Source organism: Phacochoerus africanus, chromosome 4 (assembly GCF_016906955.1).
Source record: "Phacochoerus africanus isolate WHEZ1 chromosome 4, ROS_Pafr_v1, whole genome shotgun sequence".
In the NCBI taxonomy this organism is placed as follows: Eukaryota; Metazoa; Chordata; class Mammalia; order Artiodactyla; family Suidae; genus Phacochoerus; species Phacochoerus africanus.
Genome location: NC_062547.1, coordinates 52277501 through 52304594, shown reverse-complemented (window position 1 = coordinate 52304594; position 27094 = coordinate 52277501). Strand labels below are relative to the sequence as shown.

General features: G+C 53.8%; 1 protein-coding gene across 1 annotated transcript; it reads left to right on the top strand.

The window, feature by feature from the left end:
• Positions 1-25542, top strand: WNT9A (Wnt family member 9A). The gene is made up of 4 exons (XM_047776327.1): positions 1-178; positions 18841-19097; positions 19886-20148; positions 22342-25542. Exons 1-4 carry the CDS (start codon positions 84-86, stop codon positions 22822-22824), a joined length of 1098 nt encoding a protein of 365 aa, XP_047632283.1. The 5' UTR covers positions 1-83; the 3' UTR covers positions 22825-25542.
• Positions 25543-27094: the final 1552 nt, after the last annotated feature.

The following is a 27094-nucleotide window of genomic DNA, read 5'->3' as shown; positions in this document are numbered from 1 at the left end:
CCGGGCGCTATAAGAGGGCGGCGGCCGCGGGGCGCCCTGCGCGGGGCCGGGAGCGCGATGGTCAGCCGCCGCGGCGCGGCAAGATGCTGGATGGGCCCCTGCTGGCGCGCTGGCTGGCCGCGGCCTTCGCGCTGACTCTGCTGCTTGCCGCGCTGCGCCCCTCGGCCGCCTACTTCGGGTAGGTGCCTCGGCGGCCCGGCGGGCGGGGCAGGGCGGGCGGGCCCGGCCGGAGGCCGGCGGGGACGCGAGGGCGGGGGCGACCCAGGTGCGTGGGGCGCGGTGCCCAGCCTAGTGAGGGCCGTCGGGTTGCCTGGAGCGGTTTGTTTGCGACGCTCGCGTCGCCGGATCCCGAGTCGGTGTCCCTTTGGCGCGGCGTGAGGGAAGGGGCTGGCGTACCCGACGGGCTGGCGCGAGGCCCCGGTCCTCCGTGACCCCGGAGCCGTAATCACTGGGGCCGCGCCCGCGACCGTGCGCGGGGCTCCCTGGAGCTCTGAGACCAACCTTTGGTCCCCGCTCTCTTAGGCCGGGATTTCTTGCCAAAAGTCTGGAGCCTCCCCGGCTGCTGCACACCTCCCCCCCCTTGCAGTTTCCCCCTCCTTTCTCTCATCGAGAAGTTAATTTAACAACAACAAAAAAATACGTACAAAATCCAGATGTTCCTTGCACTGAGCCCCAAAGGGGGGAAAAAAACTACAGTCTGGAGGAATTTTATTTTTCTTGCGCTTTTCTTCTGACGCTTGTTCGGGCCCGGCCTGAGGGAGCGCGTCTGTGGGACCCTGTCCAGTGCACAGGGGCCAGCTGGGCTGTGAATGCTGCCTCCCGGCCGTCTCCAGGGTCGCTGCCACATGTGCTTCTCCAAAGCAGCAGTTTGCGTGGTTTTGGCGTGTCTCTCTTCGACGTTCCTTCCTGCCCTTCCTCATTCCTCCCTCCTAGTTCTTGGATGTCCAGCCGGGCAAGCATTGGGGACTCTTTCTGTGTTCAGGTCTGGGTGGCATCTTGCGGGCAGCCGTATGGTTCTCCTCAGACTACTCACCTTCTGCTCCCTCACCACTCCTGGAGCCGAGGCCACTCTCATCCTGCTTAGCTCCTGTCCTGTGTGCCCTGCGGCCGCTCCCGGGCTGTCGTCTTCCTCCCGTTGTCACCTGTTCTCTCTCCTCTGGCCCGGGCGCCGCCGCGCAGCGGCCTGGCCAGCAGAGGGCCCCGTTGGTCCAGAAATGTGCCACTAATAGGGTGGGGAGAGGCCGACTGGGCGAGGAGCCCTGCAGGTGTATCCTGTTCTCAAAGAAAATAAAATATTTTCATGGGAAACTTTCCCTTTGTGTTTTTCTCCCCCACCTTCTCCTGTTCCTTTCTCCTGAGTTGTCTTCCAGGGTCAGCTCCCTGTCTCCTTCTCCTGGAGACCCCACCCCGCAGCCAGGGCTGTGGCTTTGGGTTTGGCCTGCCTGGGGCCCAGGCCATGTAGAGGCTGGCACGCCCCTGCATGCCATCTGTGCAGCCTTTGCCTCACCCTCTCGGGCACAGGGAGGGTCAGAGGATGGCTGTCTGGCTGCAGGTCCACGGTGAGTCACGATGGCCTGTCAGCCAGCTGTGCCTTCTCGCTTTCCCGGCCCAGCCATGGGTCTGCTCACCAGGCTTCAGACACACCCTGGGCTTGTCTGCGCCACACTGTGCTTTGGTTGGAGTCTCCTTGCTGCTGGCTTTCCTTCTGGGGAAGATCAGATCCACAGGGTGGCAGTCCAGGTCCTGGCTCCCACCCCCATCCCCACCCCCACAGCATCCTTCTCTTTCTCCATGCTTTCTCTGTGCTTTGTACCTCCAGGAAAGTCTGTTTAGCTCCCTTGAAGGGAATAAGTCCCTTCCTACAGTGGATGTATGGCAAGTAGGGAGGGCTTAGAGCCCCTGTGTCTCCTCTGGCCAGCCCTTTGACCCTACTCTTTGACCCCAAAATCCCCATCAAGTGAGGCTTCTCAAGTCCTGCCCCATGGGTAGCATAGGAAGCAGTTGTGCTGCCCTGGGGACAGCTGGCTCTGCTGGGGGTATCCCCTCACCCCTGCCCCCTGCACTAGACTGCTAGAGAGACAGGACTCAGCTTGGTGGAATGGAGGTCCTGGAGAGGGACAGACTCTGTTCCAGCCGAAAAGGCAGAGGAGGGAAGGGGCCTGGTCCTGGAGGAGTCTGCTCCTGGTGTGCTCTGCAGGATAGCACAGGCATGGAGGCCCTGCCTCTGGCTAGTAGTGACCAGATGAACCTGAGTTTGGGGCCCTTTCTCCTGGCCCAGTAAAGGGGCAGGAGCCAGGGGGGAGGTGGGGAGGAGATGGTCCAAGGCAGGCAGGGCAGGGCAGGGCTGGGCCAGAGCCAGGGGGCCTCCCTGTGCCTTGTACTAGGGCTTCCCTCCCCACCCTAGTACAGAGGGAGCGCGCGGGCCAGCCTGGGGTGGGGTGGGGGTGGCGGGGAGCTGGGATACAGGCCCTCCTCTCCCTTCTCCCTTCCCCCACTCCCCCGCTCTGAAAGCTCTGCCTGGCACAGAGGCTCACAGGCAAGGCAGCTCCAGTTACAGCCCAGAAACCCAGAGAGGCTGGCCTGGGGGAGGATCACATGGGCAGTGGGAGCCCTCCCTGCCTCACCTACCCGCCCCCCCCCCCACCCCCAGGCTGCAACCCTACCTGCCTTACTCCTCCTGTCCTTCTCAGGCTGTGGCCACTAGGAAGACCCCTCTAGGTCACCTGCCTGCCATGGGGAAGGAGCTCTCCTCTCTCCCTTCCTGGCCTGACCCTGCTTCTGGTGTGATTGGCAGGTGGTGTTTCCATCTGGTTCTCCTGGGGCTACAGAGATGTATGTGCTTTGGGGTCCTATACAGCTTGGCCTGAAGCCCTCTTGGAAGGAAGTGGAGCCTGGCTCTGAGCAGAAAGAGGCTGTCTCAAGGTCTTGTGGCGAGTTTGAGATACAAACTCAGACACCTCTCCTGCTGCCAACCACCACCCACCTCTGCCCTGGCCGTGGACCTCGGTGGGCTCACCCATACTCTGCTCCTATCTTGATGTTATCCTCAGGTGAGAAGATGGACCTAAGGAGTGGGCCAGAACCTGCTCAGGAAGGGATGCCCCAAGGCCTTAGGGCAAGCCATCTTTGTGCTTCTCTGAGTATGGAGCCAGGGTCTGGGTCTGGGGATTTTGGGGATCTGTGCCTGCCAGAGCTGGGACTGGGCTCCCTGGCACCTCACTGCCTTTTTCTTAGAGATCCTGTGTGTTTTTACGTGCTGAGCCATCCCCCAGCAGAGGCCCCTGGGGATGCAAGCATCCAGGGACTGACCAGGCAAAGGGAGGCCCAAGGCTTCCTACATGATTAATCTCCAAAAGAAGTAAGAAGGGGCACAATGAGCCTTGAGGCTCTTTCAATACTCCATGTTGGCTTCAATACTCCATGTTACATAGGAAACATTTGCAGTCTGGCTTAGGGGGTGTGGGGCTTTTCTGTGAGGTCTATGGGCTGGTCCTAGCTCTCCGGTCCAGGCAGCCTGGAGGCCTGCATGGAGGAGGCAGCATGAGGCTTGGCACCCAAGGGCCTCCCTTGTCCATGAGGGGTCTTCGGAGCCAGTTTGAAAGGCAGCTAAGGTGCTCTGGATCATTGTGAATGATCCAATGGACCATTGTGAATGGTCAAGTGGGTTTTAGGGCCGAAGGTCTTTATGTAATTGAAATGTAATTCACATCCTGTAAGTTCACTTGGCTGAAGTATGCAGTTTGGTGGTTTTTAGTATATCCATGAAGCCCTGCAGCCAGCACTGCTGTCTAATTCCAGAACATTTTCATCACCCCAGAAACCTCATATCCCGTCCACCCCCCCTCCCGCAGCTTCTGGCAACCACTAATCCACTTTCTGTTTCTGTGGATTTGCTTGTTCTGGACATTTCATATAAATGGAATCATACAATATGTGGCCTTTTGTGTCTGCCTTTTTTTCACTGAACATACTGTTTTCAAGATTTATTCACGTTTGTAGCATGAATCAGTGTATCATCCTTTCTTGTGACTAAATAATATTCGACTGGATGGATGAATGGCAGTCTTTTATCATCTATTCATCTGTTGATAGACACTTGGGTTGTTTCAACCTTTTGACTATTGTGAATAACGCTTCTGTGAACATTGTATCCAAGTTTTTTTGTGGAGTTTGTTTTCAGTTTTTCTGGGTATATACTTAAAACTGGAATTGTCAGATCTTATAGTAATGCTGTGTAGGGGCTGCACCCATGGGTCTTCACAACAGATCTTCCTCCTGCTTGGCCCCCCGTGGACTGTATGGGGGGTCAGGGTGCAGGTGGCTGTTCATTTTCTGGCGCTGGTCCAAGGAGTGGGCAAACTAAGGGCCCTGGCACTGTGCTTGTGTGCTGCCCTTGGAGCGGGGGGCGACTATCATGGGGTAGTGTTGAGACTGTGCATGTGGGGTTGGAGAATTGACTGCTTATTGCCAGGAGGTGAGGGTACCTCCTCTGCTTCTCTGAATATTGAGCCTGGGGCCCCGCAGGGATTCCTGTGTGGCCACAGCACAGGTCCTACTGGCTGCTTGCAGCTGGTAACTAGAGTAGAAAGAAGGAGGGAGAATTTCAGGGTAGGAGGATGGAGCCTGATGGTGGAAGGATGAGGCTGTAAGGTGAGCCTGTGAGTGGGCAAGGGAAAAGATGGACTGCTGCCAAGAGAATGAGGCAGGCCTGATGGGCATGGGGGCTTGAGCTCACCTGTAGTGGAGGTTAGCCTTACACAGTGAGACTGGGGTGACCTAGAGTCCACTAGGCAGTGGGGCTAGGGAGGGGCTGCAGAGCGTGAAATGTCCCAGCAGATTCCCTGGCCAGGGTGGTGTTGCTGTGAGTCAGTCCCCATGTTGGGGAGTCACATGGGTTTGGGTGACACTTACGGCAGGTGCTATGCATGGAGACCCATCTCAGGACAGATGTGCCCAAAGCAGTCCTGAGAGACCTTGGATCTGGTCTTTGGGGGAGTGGCCATGGAGAGCAGTGTGTGTTTAAGGGGTTCAGAAGAGGATAGGCCTGCACTGGGAGCTGAGGGGGAGGGCCCAGTGTCCAGGGCAGCTGAGGAGCTGGCAGGGATATTACTGAAACCCCTTGGAATTGGCCCTGTGGGTAATAACACCTCAGAGCAGCGGGTAATGAGAGATGCAGGGTGGGGCAGCAGGCTGGGGATAGGGGAGGGCTTCACATCAGGGGAGGGAGCCCTAGAGACAGGAGAGAACAGAGGAGTGGTATGTGGAGGGGACTGGACTTCCTGTCTGCAAAGGAGGAAGGATTCTTCCTTGGACTCATAGTCTGGAGCCTCTGTGGCCTTCAGAGGGACCAAGGTATCTCAGTTTCCCAGTCGTGGATCCAGAGACGACATGGAGACAGGTGGAAAGAGAGATGGGGGAGGCAGAGGGGATCCCTTGGGAGGGGTGCTGACTACCCTTTGCATCTCTGGTCTCCAGAGTACCCCTGCCTCTCCCTGTCTCATGGGCAGTCTTCTCTAGGGGCCTATGGACTCTCAAACCCTTGGCTCCTTCCACAGGCTCCTGGTGGAGGGGGGGCTGCCCTGGCCCCTTAGTACAGAGACCAGATAGAGACAGGTGGGAGCGTCAGGCCAGGACCTCTGCACTGGGAACCTTGTGCATGCAAACAGTGGATTCCAGAGGCCTCACGGTGGGGCCTGAGGTGAGGAGGAAGCCGCCGCCATCTGGCTCCCCTCAGCTGTGTGAGCAGATGTTCTGCCACAGCCGGCGGCCGTCTGGACGGGAGGACAGCTGGCCTAATCTCACCCCTGTCCTTGCCACTGTGGTCCAGGACCTGACTCCAGAGCCATAGGCACTAGTGTGATCCTGCCCAGGCTTCCAGGGTGGCCCTAGACCGAGGGTGGCACCCATTACCCACCCCAGGGGCTTTGTGATATCAAGGACAATAGAAGTGTGTGGCTATTTTTTCTCCTGGAAAAGAATGCACACACCATTCCTCCTGGGCAGGGGTGGGGGTCGCTGTGGGCCCTGATTTCAGGGAGGAGTGATGAGCTGATAAGGGGACTGGCTTGGCTTTCCTAGCTGCAGAAAAATGACACCTGTCAGCAGGGCCGGCACTGAGCACCCTTAATCTCAGCCTGGGGGACACCAGGCTTCCTTTGTGTATTGTCCCAGTAGTGAGGGTGCCCCTTGGTGACCACTCTGGCTCAGTAGGCTGAGGCTCAGTAGGTTTTAGATGAGGCACAGTTGTCTGGGAAGTTGGCAAGGTCAGGTCCCTGCTTAGAGGTCAGCTTCTGGTGGGTGGGGAGCAGGCCCACTGTCCTAATGGGCCTTCACATCCTCTAGGGCCTGCCTTAGCAGTTGCCTCTTCCAAGAAGACAGAGGACAGCTCAATGGTATTGCTCTTTACCCGTAGCTTACCTCTTGGGAGGCCAGGGGGGTTCCTCGTGGGATTTCCTCCAAATTGCACTGGGCTGGCACTCCTGAGGCCTGTAGGGAAAGTCCCCTCTCCCATCTGCTTCCTGGCTCTGCACTCAGGAGCCTGATGTGGATTCCAAGGTTCTCATTTACCAAGTGGGCCAGCCCTCTGCCCACCTCTGGCTCTGACCTACACCACCCTGTACCCACATTGCTGGCTGGACCACTTCACCTTCTGGTCATGGCCTGGATGTTGGACAGAGACTTGGTGGGCAGTGCTGGAGTTCCAGGGGGCAGGTGGGAGGTAGAGACTAAGGACCCCATCGAGTGAAGTTTGGGGAGGTGGGGGCAGATGGAAAGGCTTGTGCTACATAGCAGGTCTGCAGGCATCTGCAGGAGGGCTTGGTGGCATGGGCTGGGTGATGACCAGCCTGTTTTCCTGCAGGGACTAATCATTAAGGGATATCCATGGGCTGGGCCTTGTGGCAGGTGGCTATGCCAGGGCCTCCAGTGGAGGGCAGCCCCACTCTGCTCAGTGTCAACCTGGGTGGTGTGTGCTGGCGGCCTGGCTCCGTGACCCACGGCCATGGCTCTCTATCCTTCCCTGCCCCTCCCAGTGAGGTTCCTGGCTGGCCTGGTGCCTCTGGCCACAAGAGGAAACCCAGCCGCCCAGCTGGCAGGCCCTGCACCTCGAGACCGGCAGCCGGACGAGGGAATGGAAAAAGGCAAGCCTCAAGCTTCGTTTGTTTTTCTTAGCGATACCTGAGGTAGACGTGGCCAGGGAAGTGGTCTGGCTCAAGAGTAGAGGGTGCCAGGGGCTCCCAGCCCAGAGCACATCAGGGCTGGCTCCCTCCCAGGCAGAGAGAGCAGCAGTGGCTGTTCAGGCCACCCCAGGGTAGGATGTTGATCAAGGCTGTCCCAGTGTCCTCCATCTATGTCTGGCATGGTGCTGCGCACCTGGGAGGCCAGCTCTAGGAAGGAAATTAGTCATCGAGGTGATTCTGGTCGTGATGAGAGGGGGGTCCTGTGGCTCTCTAGGCACCTGCCCTGCATCTTGCATGTCCTTCTTTGTGGCAGCCCTGTCGTGGGTCTGCAGCTGTCAATGAGGCCTGGGGGTGTGGTGACCAGGGCACAGAAGTAGCCTGGTCACTTTAGTTTCTCCACAAAGCCACTGATGCCTATCTTCTCATGGCAATCAGTGAACATTGTGTGGATGTGTGGGGGGTCCCACAAAGCCTCGGCTTTGGACCTGTAGGCCTGCTCTTCTCTAATCTGGGCTCCACCGTCTTATTCTGGAAAGGGTGCAGTTGGCTGGTGGCCCTCAGAATCTGAGGGTCCCACAGGTTCTGTTTGCTTTGGGGGCCAAGTGTGGAAGGGGCATTTTTGTTAGGCTTGTGGATGCCAGGCTTGGTGGGCAGTGCTGTGGGTCCCAGTGTAGTGGAGTTTTCTGAGTCCTGTGTCTGCCAGCTGACTCCCAGGGTGGCCAGGCCTTAGCTAAGTAATCCCCTGGAGTAGCCAGTCAGTGATGTGGAGCTGGCACTGATCAAGAGCTCTTCGTGCCCTGGAATGTTGGGGCCCTGTGAGGTGGGAAAGTCAAGGCCTGGTGGTTCTCACAGCTGATGGCAGTGACAGCTGTCATAGACACAAAGTCCCTGCCACAGTGTGACCTGTTCGTGGGGCAATGCCCTGCTGCCCTTCCTATTCCCGTCCCTTGGCCCTCATTTTCTCCTTGGCACAGCAGGGCACCCTATGGTGGTGGAGATTAAAGGGAGCCCCAGGCTCTGGTGGTGGTATCTGTGCCCACCCTACACCTGCATGCCTGAGTGAGAGGCTGCAGGCCACAGGAGGATGGAGGGTTAATCTCAGAACCAGTTCTCAGCATTGGAATTTGTTTTGAATTTGATTCACACAGAAATTAAACGCCGTCTGGTGGGGCTGAGGTTTCCTTGGCAGAGTGCTGTGGCTTCTGGAAACTCTGGCCTCTTCTCTTTCCGCCCAGCCTAGGGTCTGAGCTTCCCATGTGCAGGGAGCTTGGTTTGTGGGCAGGGTAGCCCTTGTGGTGGCTGGGCCTGTTGGTAGGAGGAAGGGCAGTCAGAATCTGTCCCCTACCCAACCACAAGTGAGAAGGAGTGAGGCATTCTAGGGGCTGAGGGGTGTGGGACAAAGACGGCCCCAGTGCTGGCACCCACCCTGATCTGACAGTGCCCATCCTGTTACCTGGCTGTCCTCCAAAGTAGGTATGAGGATATGAGACTGGCTGAATGCTCATAGGAGCTGCCCTGGTAATCTCTAAGCAGTCAGGCATGACAGCCTCAGGCCTGGCCCACAGAAGGGGTTGGGCATCTCCAGACATGGCTCTGTCTGTCCTAGGTTCGTTCCTGCTCTCCTCAGGGGTGCATGTGGTCTCTGAAGAGCTGTTGCAGTCTAGTTGGGGGCAGGGCGAGCCCTCAGCAATGTGGGACCTAATCCAAGGTGAATTAGTCTCCAGATCCTTACCTTGATTACATCTGCATGTTCTGAGGTTCCAGGTGGATATGAGTTTGGGGGACCTTTACCCTCTGCTTCAGATTATTCCTGCAAACAGTCTCTCAAATATAGCAACAGCATATGGTCAGAGATAACTTGGTGTGTGTGGAAGTGCAGCCAAGGACTTGAAGAAATGATGGCAGCAGACCAGTAAACAGAGCATCCCACACTGAATAAAACAGTTCTCGGTGTGCCTTCAAGAGCAAGATAAGCTTGGGATATCTGTAAGGAATGAGAAGCCACAAAAACTGACCCAGCAAGTTTGGAAAAACCAAATAGAATTGGGAAAAAAATTCAAGTAATAGACTGATTTGAAAGCAGATTAGAAATAGTTGAAGAGAATCGGTGACCTTTAAGATAGGTCAAGAGAAATTACCCATGGGAAGGCAAATGCATGGAAAACAGAGAGGGTGAGAAACCTGGGAACACTGAGGAGGCCGCCTGTGTCACCAGAGGCCCAGAGGTAGAAAAGAGGGGGAATTGATGGGGTGAGGTTTGGAGAGAAAGGCTGAAAAATTTCTGAAATTGATCAGAGCAATCAAGAAGACTCAAGAGGTCCAGTGTCTTTCTAAGCAGAAAAAATAAATGTTCATGCTGGAGCATTGCAACTGTAAAACACCAAAGACAAAGAATTATAAAAGCAATCCAAGAAAACAAAAATACAGATCACCTCCCAAGGATCGTTAGGTTGACAGCTAACTTCAGAACTGAGAGCGAAGCCAGAAGATGGTGGGACCATCCACTTGGTAAGTGAAAGAAAATAACTCCTGGCCACGAACTCTATGCTTAGTGAAGCCTACTCTAAAATGAAGGTGAGGAGTTCCCGTTGTGGCTCAGTGGTTAACGAATCCGACTAGGAACCATGAGGTTGCGGGTTCCATCCCTGGTTTCGCAATTAGACCCCTAGCCTGGGACCCTCCATATGCCGTGGGTGCGGCCCTAGAAAAGACAGAAAATAAATAAAATGAAGGTGAAATAAAGATATTTTCAGACAAGTTGAGAGTTTCTCTGAAGGAAACTTTGATGCTGCAGCTCTGGCATGGGAAATGGCCCTGCTGTGTTTCAGATGCAGAAAGGAATGAAGAGCAACGAGAAGGTTACAGGGGAGGAGGAGGATAAGCGAATATTGAACAACTTCCTATAGGGTCCTAAATGTAGAACTAAAACACACAACAGCATATAATTCTGGGGAGTCAATGAGGTTGTGTTCTCAGGCCTCATATTACCCAGAAGGGGGTGGTATTCCCAATGCTGGACATGAGTAACTTACTTACTCATGTTGTAATTTTGAGGGAATCATGAAAATAATGGAAATGAGATTTCCAATTAACAGGAGGAAAAGCATAATAAGAAAAATAACCCAAAAGAAGGCAGGAGAGGAAAAAAAAAAGGAAATAGAAGAAGCATGGCCAGCAGAAAAGATAAACTGAGACCCTAGGAGCCCAGTGGAAGAAATGCCCAAGGCATAAGGCTGGAGTGATTGGGGTTGTAGTCAGGTCCTTAGTTTAATTATAGGCTCTGTGTGAGACCCATGCAATGTAAGGATAGAGAACATAAGAAGATGGAGAGAGAACACACCCATTCAATGGACCATAAAGCAAAGAAGGAAGCAAAAGTAGAGCAAGAAGCATGTGCTGTGATTCAGACTCAGGACAATGATCTGAGCTGTGACCTGGTTTTCGTACAGTGACCTGGGGCTGTGTCAGGCCCAATATAGTGACCTGAGTTATGGCTCAGGCTCTGTGCAATGACCTGAGGCTGCAGTGCTGGAGAGACTGAAGCAGCCACAGTGGTAGGTTAAATGCATGTTTTAGAATATGCATTTATTGGAGAGACACTTGTGAGCTCTCAGAAAGTATCCATCACAGAAGGGGGAGAAAGAATAGTGAGGTAAGCCCAAAGAAGGCAGAATGCAGAAAGTAGAAGTACTGCAGAAATTGACACAAAAATGTGCATTAGAGATGGGAATGGATCCCTTGCTGGGAAAAAGGTCTTGGAAACATCTTAGGAGACTAACCTAGTGAAGAGGAGGCTCAGAGTGCTAGTGTCCCACTGCAGGGAATATCAACACAGATTCTGCAGACAAAAGCAAGGGAATGTAATGAACAATTCCATGCTGATAAATCTGAAAATTCAGAGGAAAAATGGAGAAAGCCAGAAAAGTAACAGAAACAGATCCAAGATATAGAAATATTGACTAATACTGTAGTAAGCAAAGAAATTGGGTCATTGGTGTAGCCACTATGGAAAACAATCTGACAGTCACTCAAACAAACATAGAATTCCTTTATGATTCCAGTATGATATATCCACTCCTGGGTATATATCCACAAGAAATAAAAATTTATGTTCATGAAAAAATGTGTGCATGAATGGCAGTAGTGGCATAATGTATTATAGCTAGAGTGAACAACTCAAATGTCCATTATCTGAGGGGTAGAAAAACAGAATGTGGTCTGTCCATACAGTGGAATCTTATTTGGATTAAAGAGGTGAAGCGCTGATTCATGTTATGACATGGAGGGCCTTGAAAACATTGTGCTAAGTGAAAGAAGCCAGTCACAAAAGTCCACATGTTGTGTGGTTCCATTTTATATGAAATGTCTAGATCAGGCAGAGCCTTAGAAACAGGATTTATTAGTGGTTGCCAGGAGTTGGGGGAGGGGAATAGGGAGTTGATAGCTAAGGAATACATTATAGGGTTTCTTTTTGAAGTGATGCAAATATCCTAAAAATTGACTGTGGTGGTATTTGCACAATCTGAAAATATACTACAAAATGCTGAACTGCATACTTTAAATGGGCAATTTTTTTATTTTTTATTTTTTTGTTTTTTAGGGCCACAACTGTGGCATATAGAAGTTCCCAGGCCAGGGGCTGAATTGGAGCTACAGCTGTTGGCCTACACCATAGCTACAGAAATGCTGGATCAAAGCTGCGTCTGTGACCTACACTGCAGCCAGATCCTAAACTTACTGAGTGGGACCGGGATTGAACCTGTGTCCTCATGGATCTGGTCAGGTTTGTTACCACTGAGCCACAATGGAAACTCCTAAATGGGCAGATTTTTTTTTTTTGGTCTTTTTGCCATTTCTTGGGCTGCTCCCGCAGCATATGGAGGTTCCCAGGCTAGGGGTCGAATCAGAGCTGTAGCCACTGGCCTACGCTAGAGCCACAGCAATACGGGATCCAAGCCGTGTCTGCAACCTACACCATAGCTCACCGCAACGCCGGATCGTCAACCTACTGAGCAAGGGCAGGGACCGAACCCGCAACCTCATGGTTCCTAGTCGGATTCATTAACCACTGCGCCACGACGGGAACTCCCCTAAATGGGCAGATTTTATGGTAGGTCAATTATATCTCAATGGAGTTGTTTTTTTTTTAAAAGAGGAAAAATAGAATTTGGATCAGAAAGGAAATCTTTCCAAGAAAAGGTCAGCCTGCATGGCTTCATGGCATGCATTGTTCCAGCAAGCAGTCAAGAAGACACAATTCTAACCCAACACAACTCTTCTAGAAAATTAAAAAAAGAAATCAAAAACAAAACCAAAACTCTCGCTAAGTCACTGAAAGTCGGCAGGAAGAGCATGGGAGAAGAAAATTACAAGCATGGATGCAAACATCTTAGACAAAACATCATCAAGTTATATCTAGCAAAACAGGGAAAGGATAAAAATCCATCATGGCCAATTGGGTTTATTCTAAGAATGCTTAATGTCTAACATTAGAAAAATCAATTAGTGAAATTCCTCAATTTAGCAGATTAGAGGAAAAAAATGACACATCAATATATACAGGGATGACACTGATCTTTATCAACATCCATTTGAAAATTTTTTTTCTTTTTGGCTGTGCCCATGGCATGTGGAAGTTCCTGGGCCAGGGATCAAACCTGTGCCACAGCAGTGACCCGAGCCACATCAGTGAAAGCACCAGATCCTTAACCTGCTGTACCACAGGGGAACTCTTAATTTGTGATTTTTAATACACTCATAGTAATCTAAAAGCAGGAGGGAAATTCTTTAAGGTGGTACAGGGTATCCAGAAAAACACCCAATGAACCTCATTCTTAAAGTGAAATGGCAAAAATCTTCCCTTTTAAGACTGAGAGTCAGACAGGGATCCCTGTTGTCACACTTCTCTGTATCTGGGTGATGTCACCTGTCTTAACAGACCCTCAAGCATGATGGGGGTCGTTTCTCTCAGTTCTGGCTCTATGAGTGCATTGACTCCTGGTCTCTGGCCTTGTAGTGCCAGCCTTTAGGGTGCTGTGCCCTTGTCTCCAGAGGGCTGCATCTGGATGGCAGAGATGTGAGTTTGGACTTGTGGAGGAGAGATGAGCAAGAATGAGAGTGCCCACTTTCTGGTGGCTTTCTCCCTCACTTCATGGCCACACATGCTGGCAAGCGCACTGGGCAGCCCAGTGCTGGCCAATGATGCAGAGCTGGGGGTCAGGAGGCTGGGCCCCAGAGAGTAGCTGGCAGCTTCTGCATGACTGATGGCCCTAGCCAGTGTCAGAAATCAGCAAGACTGTGTAGCTTTGAAACTAAGAAAGCAGACTGGTGTCTCTGCAGATGGCATGATTGTATAGAGAGCATCTGAAAATAATCAGAGATTTTGTATTTTGGTGACATAGCAAGGTCACTAAATACACAAAATCAACACAGAGTCAATTGGACTTTTGTAGATCAGCAGCAGAGGGGAGACTGGCTTTGTGAAGATGTTTTATTTTTATGCACTATCACTCTGGAAAAAAGGGTTGACTCTAAATACAGTGCAGCCCTATCAGGGGCTGTAAGATTTCAGACTTCAGTGGGGAACCAGTAAGACTTCAGAGAGAGGTAAGAAGGGAATTCCATTTAGAGAGAGATGCCACTCTCACCAGTGGAGAGACACAATTCTGTACCCCCGGAAGTCATGACTGCCACAGCAAACCCTGTCACATGTGTACAAATGCAGAGCCAACACATGCCTCTGAATCTGTTGGAAGGAGCTCCTGATGGAATCTCAGTAAAACTTCAGTTCAGTGGTCGCTATCCCAGGGTTGAGCCTGGGAATGAGCCATATGTGAGGCCACTATGATGTCATAGAGCAGTGAGGAGAAGGGACTTTTGGAATCTTGGGGGAGGGATGCTAGCCCCACCAAAACTCATAGGCAGATGCCAGCTGGATGCAGAGCTGGAGGTGCACAGCAAGATGGGCTGCTTTTGAAGGGAGGATGTTTAGGAGACTGCTTATGACGTTAGGGGTGGGAGTTGGGAGTGTCCCAGGCACAAGGCTGTTTTTGAGCTGTGTTCCAAAGTTGTGCTACTCATTTCCACATATCTTTTGAAAATACCTGAATGTTCCAAAGTGCCAGGCTGACATTTAGATCTTGTCATTTCTTCCAGGGAAGAGGGTCCAGTGCTGGGAGAGGCCAGTTAGATGGAGCAAGGACAGGCATCCTTGGCTTATGTCCTCCATGGGCCACCTAGGCAGGCTTGTGTGCCTGTCTGTCTCAAATCAGATGCCCATGGTGAGGGAGGGACAGCTGTGTTCAGTATGGTGACAGGTGCACTGGTATGTGCAGCTGGGTGGTCGGTGGGGGGCTGTTCTGTGCCAGGCACTTTCTGGGCTGGAAGGTGCAGTCCCTGTAGGCTGTGTGGGCAGATGCTCATTGCTCTAGGCTGGCATGTAGCAGTGAGAGCTTTTGGGGGGCTCTCACAGGCCACTAGTTGTATTTTGAACTTTGTCATTTTGAATGGGCCACCTATGCATGGGACAATGTGTGAGTGGCTCACAGGCCCTAGGGAGAAGAATATGTTTCCTCTGTCCCATGCTACCTTTGTCCTGGGTTACCCTGTGCACCCACACATGTGCATGCAGGTCCTCTTCAGAGTGAGGGCTACACCTATGCACTGATTGTACATAGCAGGTGGGCAGTGGCTTTTCTGATGCTTGCTGGATACTCTATGGAAGGGATGGATCCCATTTAATCAGCCAATCTCCAGTCTTTTTGAGTAACAAAATGCTTCCATTGTTTTTGTATGACAGCATTGTGTTGGGTAACATGTGAGTGACATATGCTTGTACATTTTAAGATAATATATCTGTAGTCTGTATTTCTAGAAAGAGAATTGGTGGTTGAGTTTTATACATATAATCAGTCCAGAATCCTATCCATGGAGGAACACTTGTTTCCCTGTGTCCTTGGCGGTAATCTTATCAGACATTGATTTGTACTCATCTGATGAATGAAAAATAACCTATCAGTGTAGTTTTATTTTGCATTTTTGAATGAAATGCAAATAAGTTTTTAACAGACAGCTAATTCCTTCCCTTGAACTATATGTTCATATCCTATGTCTACTTAACAGTTGATTCCTTTGTTATTGATCCAGAGGAGAAAATACACCTGTGTTGACACATGTACATGCACATGTGCCCACATGCACAGGCCCACACATAAGCAAACAAACTTGGCCCTTGGCCCAGGATCCTAAATGCAGCATTTCCCATGATTTTTGTCCATTGGTCTTTTGACTCTCTGCTACTTTTTCACTTTGCAGAGATTCTTGTGTTTTAGATAGTCAAATAAATTTTCAAGGCATTTTGGTTTCTAAGTCACTGTGATAAAAGCTTTCCTGATTCTAAGAATGCTTTATGAACCTCTCCTCTTTCCTCTAGCACTTCTGTGGTTTCTTCCTCATGTTAGGGTTTCTGTTGTGGGAGACCTATCCCTTGTCCCTGGGGCCTTCTCCACTGAGTCCAAGCCCAACTTATGCCCTCCCTCTACCCTGTGTATTATCTCACCACTGACACCTCTGCAAGGGTCTGTCTTTTGTCACTTCACTCCAGGCCATAAGCCTGCAGAGTCTACCTTGATTGTTAAGGGGCTGGGGCAGGGGGCAGCTGGCAGCTGGCAGCTAAGCCCTCATAAAAGAGAGGCGGGGGAAGGGCTGCCTTTGTGGGAGGGATGCCAAGGGACAGAGCAGTGCGTTCCCCTCGGGTTCCCCCTTGTGCCTACCATGGGAGCTAGGTGATGGCTCAGAGGAAAGGCTTGGCCCTTGGGCCCTGGGCCTCAGGCCATGTGGCCACATGGCTGTCAGCTGGCCATTCCTGGACTGGGGCTGAACTTTCCTCCATGTCCTTCTGCTGAGAACAGATGTAGACCCCACCTGGCTAGAGGACAGGGTCAGCTTGCCTGGGTCAGCTTGTCTTGTGTAGTTTGTGCACAGGCTGGCCCTAGATGGGTGGGGGCTCTGTTCTCAGTCCTCATATGCAGAATTTGGGTGCAGTTGGCCCTAGTGCCTTCAGGTAGGCTGGAAGGCAGAATCACCTGCCATTTGTCCCCTGCTCCTTGTGCACACCTACATTGCCCTTTCCAGCTTGGCCCTAGGTCCTCCTAGGATAGTCTTGCAGAAGGGGGTCCTTTTGGATGCTGGGCCTGAAGCTCAGTTAATCTGGAAGAATCTAGCCTGGGGGTGGAGGCTACAGTGCTTTAGCTGCATGGCAGGCAGTTCTCGGCACAGCTGTTGACATTCCTGTCTGGGGACAAGACTCCACCGTGTGTGCTGCCTTTGTGTGGGAAGTGTGGCTCTTCCGGCTCCCAGCCCAGGGACCTTGGGCCCCTGCCTGCTCCCTGTTCCAGCTCGGCAGCTGTCCTCAGGCAGGAGGCCTAGAAATCCACAAGGCTGCCCTGATGTCAGCCCCTGCCCTGTCCCCATGCCCTTAGGCATGAGGTTCTACCCTTAGGTAAGGGGTGTGGGTGGCTGAGGTCTGGAGCCAGCATGCATTGCCACTTCCCCAATGCATTGTCCTATCTCCAAGCTCATGTGTCTTCTCCCCATAGGCCTTTCTGCCTCTGCATCCCCACTGCTCAGCGTCCCACAAGGGATGTGTCCATGCCTCAGAGGATTTGGGGATTCTCCTCTAGCCTGCATCCATGCTGGCCTCCCTCTGTGCACCCAGGGAGCCTTCTGGTTCAGAGTATCACTTAGGCAGAGGGGAATGGGCCCTGCAGCAACATCTGCATGGACTTGAGCTGGCAGGGATGCTACTTTGTGCTCTGCTCACCCATACCCTTGGTGTCAGGGTTGGGAGCAGTTGCCACCTCTGCTTCCCTACAGCTCACTGGTGTACCAGCTCTGAGCATTTTGGGCAGCAGGGCCAAGGCCTGGGGTGAGTCTTCTCAGGGTGCCCACCATGGCCTTTCTCATGCTATACCTAAGTATGGAGAGGTGGGAGGATGGTCCTTTCTTCTCTGCACCCCTAGGCCTGGCCAGCCTGCTCTAGACAGAGAGGCGTTCCAGTGGCCTCTTTGTCTAGCAACTGCCTGGGCCTCCTGTTGGCCTGGTTCCTGAGCCTCAGTGCCCTGCTTTCCTGTCCTCAGGGAGCTGATCAGTGAGGGTTAGACAGGGGTAACTCCTTTAGGGACTGAGGTCTGGGGGCCTCAGGACAGGGCTGATTTGCTCTGCATAGGCCCCATGCTTGCCAGGATAGATGTGATGACCTCATCCCCTCAGCAGGGCAGAGCATGCTGGGGTATGTGTGCATGCTCCTTCAAAATGCAGCATCCCTATTGGTCCCCAGAAGAGCCTCAGTCTGCAGCATTTCTGCTTGAGTCTGCTAGAGGATAGGGTTCTAGAAGGCCTCACCCACATCCCTTTCCCTGCAGAAAGCTGCAACTCTCTATGTCAGCCCAGTGCCCGCTATGCCCTTTAGGGGGCTTTGGAAGGACACTGAGAAGGGGGATGGGGCATGGAGTGGGCCTTCAGTATCTGTGGGCACCTAGCACCCCTGGTTTTTGTGGGTTGGCTGGGGTGGGGACTGGGGGTGCTTGTTTCCAATAATACATGTTGTTTCTAGTGGTGGACTCTGAGCCCCACCCGTGTCCAGGTGGGTACCTCTCGCTTTGAGAACTGAAGTTCTGGGTAGGGCTGGGCATGGACATGCCTGGAGCCTGGATGTCTGTCCAGGGATGCTGAGGCCCTTGGTTCTGAGCACAGAGTCAGCAGAAGGCCAGAGCCAGTCAGTCCCTGGATGGAGCGAATGCTAAGGCAGGCCAGATAGCTGATGACCGACTCAGGCCAGGGCCTTGGGTCAGCCAAGAGAGGGATTAGAGAGCCACAAAAACCAGGGCCCACTTCCTAGGGGGCACCTGTGTTCCGGGCTGGGAGGCTTTTTCTGGTGCAAGTGTTCCTGGAGACCCCAGTGGGACAGTAGGGTGCCCAAGGACAAGGAGTGAGCTAGGGTCTTCCCCAGGGGACCACAGAGCTGTTGGGGGGTGGCAGAGGATGGGGTCCTAGAGAAAGCTGGGTAAGCAGGTATGGGAGTGAGTGGGGAGGGTATGGTAGATGTACATCTCATGCATGTACCTCCCTGCCCTGGTTATCTCTGCCTTCAGCCAGCACCCTGGGCTGCAGTCCCCCTGGATGTGTTCATGTGGGTTTCTAGCTATCTGTTCCTTTCCTTGTCATCAGAAATTGGGTGGTGAGGCTGGTGTCAGCTGGGGTGTGACTCTCTGAAGGGAGTTGTTGGGGAGGAATCAGCAGCCATGTGGGTGTGAGAACCCAGGGCCATGTGGGTGTGAGAACCCAGGGCATGCAGGGGGCCAGGCAGAGGTCCACAAGCAGTTGGAAGGGCAGGGGGTGAGGTGGCCAGGTGGGTATGGGGCCAAGCAGGTGCAGAGAGGATGCTTGGTGACCTTCTTGCTACCCCTTCCACACCAGATTCTCTGTGGCCTTTCTGTACCTGTCCCTAGGCTTGCTACCCCTCCTGCCCACTCCCACCAGGTGGGCCCACTGAGGCTCTGATCCAGTTGCCACCATACTTTCTGGCTGGGCTGGTTCTTCTGCTCATCTGGCACTCACCTCCTGCCTTCTGGGATAGGGCTCACTTTGGCCTCTCTGTGTCCAGGCTGACGGGCAGTGAGCCCCTGACCATCCTCCCACTGACCCTGGAGCCAGAAGCAGCTGCCCAGGCACACTACAAGGCTTGTGACCGGCTGAAGCTGGAGCGCAAGCAGCGGCGCATGTGCCGCCGGGACCCTGGTGTGGCTGAGACGCTGGTGGAGGCAGTCAGCATGAGTGCTCTCGAGTGCCAGTACCAGTTCCGGTTTGAACGCTGGAACTGCACCTTGGAGGGCCGCTACCGGGCCAGCCTGCTTAAGCGAGGTAAGTGGGTGGAATATTGGGCAGGAGCAGAGAGGCAGGACCTCCTAGCTGTGGTCTGTGTCCCTAGCACACCACCTCAGCTGAGTTCCAGGTGACTGGGGCAGTGGATGGGATTTGACCCCCAGCTCCCCTGTTCCCTCCCTGCCATTCCCTCCCCTCCCTCTTGACCTCTGCCCCATGCTCAGTCACTCCTCACACCTGCATGGAACAGTTGCTGGTGGCACAAGTCACATATGGGCAGCTTTGGCAGGGCCCAAGGCAGCTCTGATGGCTCTTGCCACATGGCAGTGGCTGAGGCCCAGTGCCTGGGCACAGGAGCAGGGGTCCAGCTGGCATCCCATCCCTGAGGACAGAGCCTCCTCTCTTGTGCTTCTTCCACATGAGGGTGTTGAGAGGGACTCTCAGTGAGTCCCTCAATAGACTTGTTTAAAAACTGGGGACCTGAGGCCCAGGTCATGGCAAGGCCCATACAATGCCCTGGCCAGTCCAGTAGGTTGGAACCACAGAGGTATGGGGTCTCTGATCACTGGGCACAGCTGTGATTGCAGTACACTTTGGGTTCTCTCCTGTCCCTGTGATCACATGCACTGGCCAAGAGAGCACTTCCAGGTGCACATGTCAGCCCAGGCAGGTATGTCCCTCCCTGTGTGGAACACCAGGAAGGATCCTTCCCACAGACCCTGCTCTATCTGGAATGTTTACTTGGGGAGGCCATGGCTTGACTACACCCAAGTGATATGGGGGCTGCTCTGGCCTACTGACCTGCCCCTTCCCCCTCCCACCCCCAGGCTTCAAGGAGACAGCCTTCCTCTACGCCATCTCCTCAGCTGGCCTGACACATGCACTGGCCAAGGCATGCAGTGCAGGCCGCATGGAACGCTGCACTTGCGATGAGGCCCCTGACCTGGAGAACCGAGAGGCCTGGCAGTGGGGTGGCTGTGGGGATAATCTCAAGTACAGCAGCAAGTTTGTAAAGGAGTTCCTGGGTCGGCGGTCTAGCAAGGATCTGCGAGCCCGTGTGGACTTCCATAACAACCTCGTGGGTGTGAAGGCAAGCGGGGCGGGGTCTGGGGTGGGAAAGGGTGCAGGGTGGGGGGTACGTGGGGTATAGGGCAAGGCATGGGGCCGGGGGTAGAGGCAGTATGGATTGGGGCGTAGTGCAGGGAAGTGCAGAAGGGTGGGCAGGGGCACTGGTGAGTGAGAGGGCTGAGGGCTGGGAGGAGGTAGAGGCAGCTGCCTCTGTGTCTCTGTTTCAGCCATTGGTGCCAGCCAGGGCCTCCAGTCCTCAGGGATGCTAGTTGAGGGTGGGGAGCCCCATGGAGGGCTGCCCATTGTCTCTCATGGTCAGGTAGAACCAGAAAGCCTACTTGCTGCTGGCTGGGGAGGAGGCAAGTGGGTCTGGGATGGTCTGTGTCTGATCCTGAGTGGTCAAGGCCACAAGGAGGGTCTCCCTGCTGGCAGCATCTAACCAGGAGGACAGTGGACTATGCCCTATCAGCCAGGGCTGAGGGGTGGATGGTCCTGTCATTAGGGACCTAGATGGCCAGTGGCTAGGGAAGTGTATGGCTCAGGAGTCCTGGGAAAAGGCTGGGGGTGTGGCTGGCCCAAGTTAGGGAGGCTGCTTCTCCCTCATGGACTCTGTCTTTGGCCAGGAATCTGTTTTGAGGAAACCTGAAACAAAAGGCTCAAGGTGAAAAGGACTGTTTCAGCTCTCTTGCTGGACCCTTCTGGATGCTGCTGGCTGTAGGCATGGCTGGGCCTGGAGGAACCTGGCTTTGTAGCCATTCTCTACGTACCCCCAGCCCCTTGGCTCTGTACCACTGGAAGAGGCATCAGGCCCCATCACCGTCACTGTGGACAGAGCACCCCACCCTCTTAGTGCCTGTACAACCTGGACAATCAGATGCCTCACAAGGCTTAGCCTGAGCTGTGGGACAGTCAGGGCCTGGGAGGGGCATCTTTGTGCTTACTGGGCAGTCCTGGGATATGGAGCCCCGGCCTGGAGGCTGGAGGAGGGGCGAGGTAATTAACACCAGCCTGGCTCTGAGCCCCCTTTATTGAGAAGCCAGAGTTCTGAGGTGTAGGCTTATTAAAGAATCAATTTCTTCTTTTTCGACAGGCTCTGCCCCTCCTTCCACCCTTTAGGGAGGGGTGCAGGCTGATTAAATCCCCCAGGCGAGGCCCTTTCTTTTCCTCTGCACTCACCCTTTTGTAAGCTATTAATGAAAAGTCAGAATATGAAAGTGCTCTATTAGCTCCACTGGGCCTGGGTAAGCTGCGTTTTAATTAAATTTGTCCGGGTTTCTCAGCAAAGTATCATTAAATGTGACTCTTCTGTTGCCTGACTGGAGGGCAGCTATGTTTCTTAATCCCCCTTGAGCCTCTCCCTGGGGCAGTGTGGGAGCTCAGGCTTGGCTGAGGGCCCACTGGGAGAGAGACCTCCCCTTCCCCCGCTGTTCTTCCCTGTGTCCCTCTAGGGACCCCAGTGCAGGAAGTCAGGCAGGAGGCCCCCCGGGGGAGCTGGCCTGACTCCATGGCTTTGCAGGTAGGACCCAAGTCCTGTGAGGGGAAGGATTTTGCCTTGATCTCTGGCAGCTTCCCACGTTCAGAGCAGAATGTTGGTGCCAGGCCATGCCTGCCCCTGCCTGTGTGTGGGGGGTGAGGGGGTGTGGCCCCCTCCCATATGGGCTTCTCTGGAGGCTTTCTCCTTCCTTTCAAGATCCTCTTAGGGGGTAGAGGGCAGTAGCATCTGATCACTATGCTTAGACAGGGACATGGTCAGCTCAGATGCAGACTCTGGTGGCCAGTTCTGCCCATTAGGCAAGATAACAGACTTGTCCTCACCTTTTCAAGGAGCAAACTGCTGAGAACAAACACTGAGATCTTGCTGGGGTGCTGACAGCAGGGCTAGTGGGGTGTGTCCTGCCCTTGTGGAGGTCAGCCTGGGATGCAGGGATGGGAAGGAGGGTCTTTACAGTGCAGGAGATGGGTTCAGGGTGCTGTGATGTCTCCTCTGGAGGCAAGGATTTTTCTGATCCTGGTGGTCCATGGCTTGAGGATGTGGGAGCCAGGGAGCCTGGGTGATAAGCAGGGGTGACCTCCTGGCCTGAGCCCCAGTTTGGGGGGCCATGAGGTCTGGCCCTGATGTAAATGGCAGTTCCAGCCGCTCTGAGAATTGTCCTCGGGGACTGGTCTCCGGTCTGCTCAGAATGTCCCTCATGCCCACCTCCCTTCCTTTCACCAGGTGATCAAGGCTGGGGTGGAGACCACGTGCAAGTGTCATGGTGTGTCGGGCTCATGCACCGTGAGGACGTGCTGGCGGCAGCTGGCACCTTTCCACGAGGTGGGCAAGCGCCTGAAGCACAAGTACGAGACAGCGCTCAAGGTGGGCAGCACCACCAATGAGGCCACTGGGGAGGCTGGTGCCATCTCACCGCCACGGGGCCGGGCCATGGGGACAGGTGGTGGTGACCCACTGCCCCGCACCCCAGACCTAGTGCACCTGGATGACTCACCCAGCTTCTGCCTGGCTGGCCGCTTCTCCCCAGGCACTGCTGGCCGCAGGTGCCACCGGGAGAAGAACTGCGAGAGCATCTGCTGTGGGCGCGGTCACAACACACAGAGCAGGGTGGTGACCCGTCCTTGCCAGTGCCAGGTGCGCTGGTGCTGCTATGTGGAGTGCAGGCAGTGCACCCAGCGTGAGGAGGTCTATACCTGTAAGGGCTGAACCCCTGTGCCTGGCCAGGCTGCTGTAGGGGTGCAGGCAGTGTGTGCAATGTGAGGGGTGTACACCTCTAGGGGCTGAGACCCTAGGCTTGGCCAGGCGATTGTGGGGGTACAAGTGGTATGTGCAGCGTGAGGGGTCCGGACCTGAAGGGGCTGAGTCGCTGGCTTGGGTACCCCCAGCATACTTGACAGGGGCAGAAGCGTAGGGGTTGGCTGGGTTTGTCGTCCCTGCCCCTTTGTCTCCCCATCACAGAGGTCCACTCTGACCTCTGTCCCCTCTGCTTGTCCCTCCCATGACCTGAGAGCTTTGCACAGATGCTTTCCAAGCTGTGTACCCCTTAAGTCACCAGTTCCCACAGAGTGGTGCCCCTTCTGCTCTTGGTACCCTCTGAGGAGCAGCAGGCACATCTTTGTGACCCACAAGGCCTCTGTGTGGGCTGCCTGTGGGCTGTCCTGCACCAGCACTGGCTTAGAGAGTCAAACCACTAGGAGAGAGAGCAGATGCCCGGCTACCCAGATGCGGGGTTTTATTGCTGGCCCCCTCTGCATTGAGTACTTCTTTTTGGAGTGATATCAGTGACTTTTAAGTTATTTTTATTTAACTAATATATAATTATTATTTTCTCCATCCCTGCAGTCTCCCAGGCTGTGGCTCCTCTCCTTCTTGTCAGAGCCTGGTCTGGAGGGACCCCTTTCCCCTTCCCCTCCATGCTCCTTCCTAACCCATTTGCCTGATCTGCTTTGTCGTTTGAAACCACTAAATCAAGAGAGACATTGCTGTTCATTGCTTTTTAAAGAAGTAAAGCAGGCTTTTTCTGGCCACTACCCTCATGGTTTCTGAAAGCCAGGTCCCATGGTCCAGGTCAGCTGCCCACAGCAAGGCTGGCTTGGGAAGTGGATGGGTCCTGTTCTGTACTCAGTGGGCACATGGCTCCACACTTCAGACTGTTCAATGCAGATTCTGGGGCTGGGGGTGGCAGAAGGTGGCCTATTTTCCCCCAGAGGTGGGCATGGGCAGAGGGGCAGGGGCAGCCCCTTGAAGGTTCATTCCATAAGAAAGGCATGGCTTGCTCTCTGTCACTATGGGGGAGGCAGAGTAGGAACAGACATGGGTGGAGAGAGTCTGGGGATAGGATTGACAAATGGAAGGCTGTTCTTCTTGGCCATGCTATTGATTTTGCAGGGAAGGGAAAAGGATGGCCAGCACTGACCTGAATTAGTTTGACTTTGTGTGCACACATGTGTGCATGTGTGTATTCATGCATGAGTGTGTGACGTGTGTGTGCATGGGCATGTGTGCATGCATGAGTGTACATGTGTATGTGATGGTATGCATGAGTGCACATGCTTGCTTGTGTGTGAGCTTTTGTGTGTTTATGCATAGGAATATGATCATATCTGTGCATGGGTATGCATGTATACACATGAATACATTCAGTTGTGTGGCTGTCCATGTGCACATGCATGTGTAGTGTATGTGCATATGCGAGCATACATTATGTGTGTGCATCATGCATGTGCATGAGCACTTCTGTGCATGTGTATGGTGTGTGTGCCTATGCATGCTGTGTTGGTATGGTCAGTGATTGGCTGGTGTATGGCCTCTGCCCTCTGCCCATCCTAGGTCTGGGGCTTTCCTTCCCATGTTGACAGGGCCTCCAGCCCTACGCCCATCCTGCTCAGCTCCATGGCTGTGCTCTGAAGGTGTGGGCTGGGATTTGGGCAGGTACAGAGCTGGGTGGCAGCATGGACATGGGAACTACTGAATGAAGGGGTTCCTTGGAGTCCAGGGGGGCTTCAGGAACCCTGGAGACTGTGTTTTAAAAAGAAAACCTATTTATGTGGATATGGGTCTCTTTGTACCTGTTTCATAGTGTAAATAGTAAAGTTTATTTTCCTGTGGTTCAGAGAACATCCCCGGGAATAACTGCATGCTGACAGAGTGGTGCAGCCAAGGCATGTCCCCTGGGAGGGAGCCAGGGCGGGCTTTATGGCAGTGGGTGATATGGGTCTGCTCCTCAGTCTCCTTCACAATTGGCTAGAGAGGGTGGGGATGGGCTGGGGTGCATCCCAGTTGTCCCCAGGCATCCCCACCTGCTGGGACCTGGAGCAGGCAAAGTTGGCCATGCTTCCATGACAAGACTGTAGCTCAGTCACTAGTGGGTCTGGCGAGGTGGTAAATCAGAGGAAGGATTTCTTTTTTAGTCAAATACCACATTTAGCTCTATGTCATAAATATTAAGAAAAGTGTTTTTTTAAAACAAGGCAGATTGAAAATGTCTGCTGTCTGGTTTGTTTATATGCAAATATACAATAGAATGTCTTGCTAAGTGAAGAAGCCACTCCCGCTTATGGAGCCTCTTATTAACATGCTTCTCTTTTGTGCAGCAGAGGCTCTCTAAAAGGAAACATGTTCTGTGGTGGGACTCAGACACTCCCCACCCCTGGGCTGCAGGGGCAGAGACATGCTGAGGGACAGGCAGGTCCTGGCCCCCTGCTCTCTGCCCATGTGCACAGACAGGACTCTGAGCTTGGTTAGGCCAGGTCTAGGCGGGCGGGAGGAGAGGGGCATTCACACATGAGAACTCTCTCTGTTCGGAGTCTCATGTGAGCCTATTGATTTCTCTACCTCATCTGTATAGCGAGTAGGTGTGTACTCGAGTGACTTGGAGAATGTATTTATTTAATGGCCTTGTGTAACAGAACAGAAACAAATGGAAACACTAAATAAATGTATTTTTAAATTATAGCCCCATCTTCATTGGCTGCCTTCAGAGGGATATTGGTGGTCCTGGGGAGAAAGGCCTAGGGGAGGAGGGTGTGTGGGAGGAGTGCCTGAGGGAGGAGGACCTGAGGGAGGAGGGCCTGAGGGCAGAGGGTCTGTGGGAGGAGGGTCTGTGGGAGGAGGGTCTGAGGGAGGAGGGTCTGAGGGAGGAGGATCTGAGGGAGGAGGGTCTGTGGGAGGAGGATCTGAGGGAGGAGGGTCTGTGGGAGGAGGGTCTGAGGGAGGAGGGTCTGAGGGAGGAGGATCTGAGGGAGGAGGGTCTGTGGGAGGAGGGTCTGTGGGAGGAGGATCTGAGGGAGGAGGGTCTGTGGGAGGAGGGCCTGAGGGAGGAGGACCTGAGGGAGAAGGATCTGAGGGAGGAGGGTCTGTGGGAGGAGGGTCTGTGGGAGGAGGATCTGAGGGAAGAGGGCCTGTGGGAGGAGGGCCTGAGGGAGGAGGATCTGAGGGAGGAGGGTCTGTGGGAGGAGGGCCTGAGGGAGGAGGGTCTGTGGGGGGAGGAGGCCCAAGGAGGTGAGAGAGTTTACGGAATAGAGTAGTCTCCCACAGACCAAATCCAGTCCAGGCTTCCCTAGAGATGGGAAGGGTAGGAGCTCCCTGTTAACACATGAAAAAGTAGAAGCTCTTGTGTGCAGAGATCATATCCCAGGTCCCAGTCTTGAAATGGCCCTGTGGATCCTCTCATGAGGCTGGCACTGGGCCCACGTGCCCAGCTCCATCTAGCTTGGCCTCTGTCCCCACACAGCCTCAAACAGTGGCTCCCTTGGGAGGCTCTGGTCTGTCCTGCCTTTTCCAGCTGCTGGTGACCCAGGCATTCCTGGCTTTTGGCCACCTCCCTCCTGTCTCTGCCTCCATCTTCATGTGGCCCATCTCCATGGCTTCATTGTTTTCTCCCCTTCGCTCCCCTATGAGGACACCTGTCAGGGGCCATAGGGCTCACTAGACAGGCCAGGATGCTCTGGTCTTGAGATCATTAAGTAACTAAATATATCTGCAGAGACCCTTTGCCAAATAAAGTCATACTGAAATTTAGATGGATGTGAACTTTGAGGGACAGAGCCCCAACCACTGCAGTCCAGGGCACCTGAGACAAAGGGTAGGCCCTGGGGAGTGTGCATTCTCTGTTGGAATGGAGCAGGGGTGGGTCTGGGGGCTGTGGTATGCAGGATGAGCACACCCTTCTCTTGATCAATTAGGAAAGAAAGCTTTCTCTTTCTTGGGCAATTCTTCCCTCATCACCTCAAAACCCATGTCCTTCTGGGGGAAGCTGGGGGAAGCCTTGAGGCTGCCAGAGGTGCTGCCCATCTTGCAGTGCATGTGTTAGGTGCCTGCCTTGGTTGCCCTCTCCTTGCCCCAGGAGGAGGAACCTTAGCTAGCTGGAGGGCACCCTCTGCCTCCTCTCAGGATGCCTGCTGGACCCACAGCTTTCTCTCACTCTGAGCCTGCAACCTCTTCCAGAAGCTCTTACCTTGTGATTCATTCCAATGCT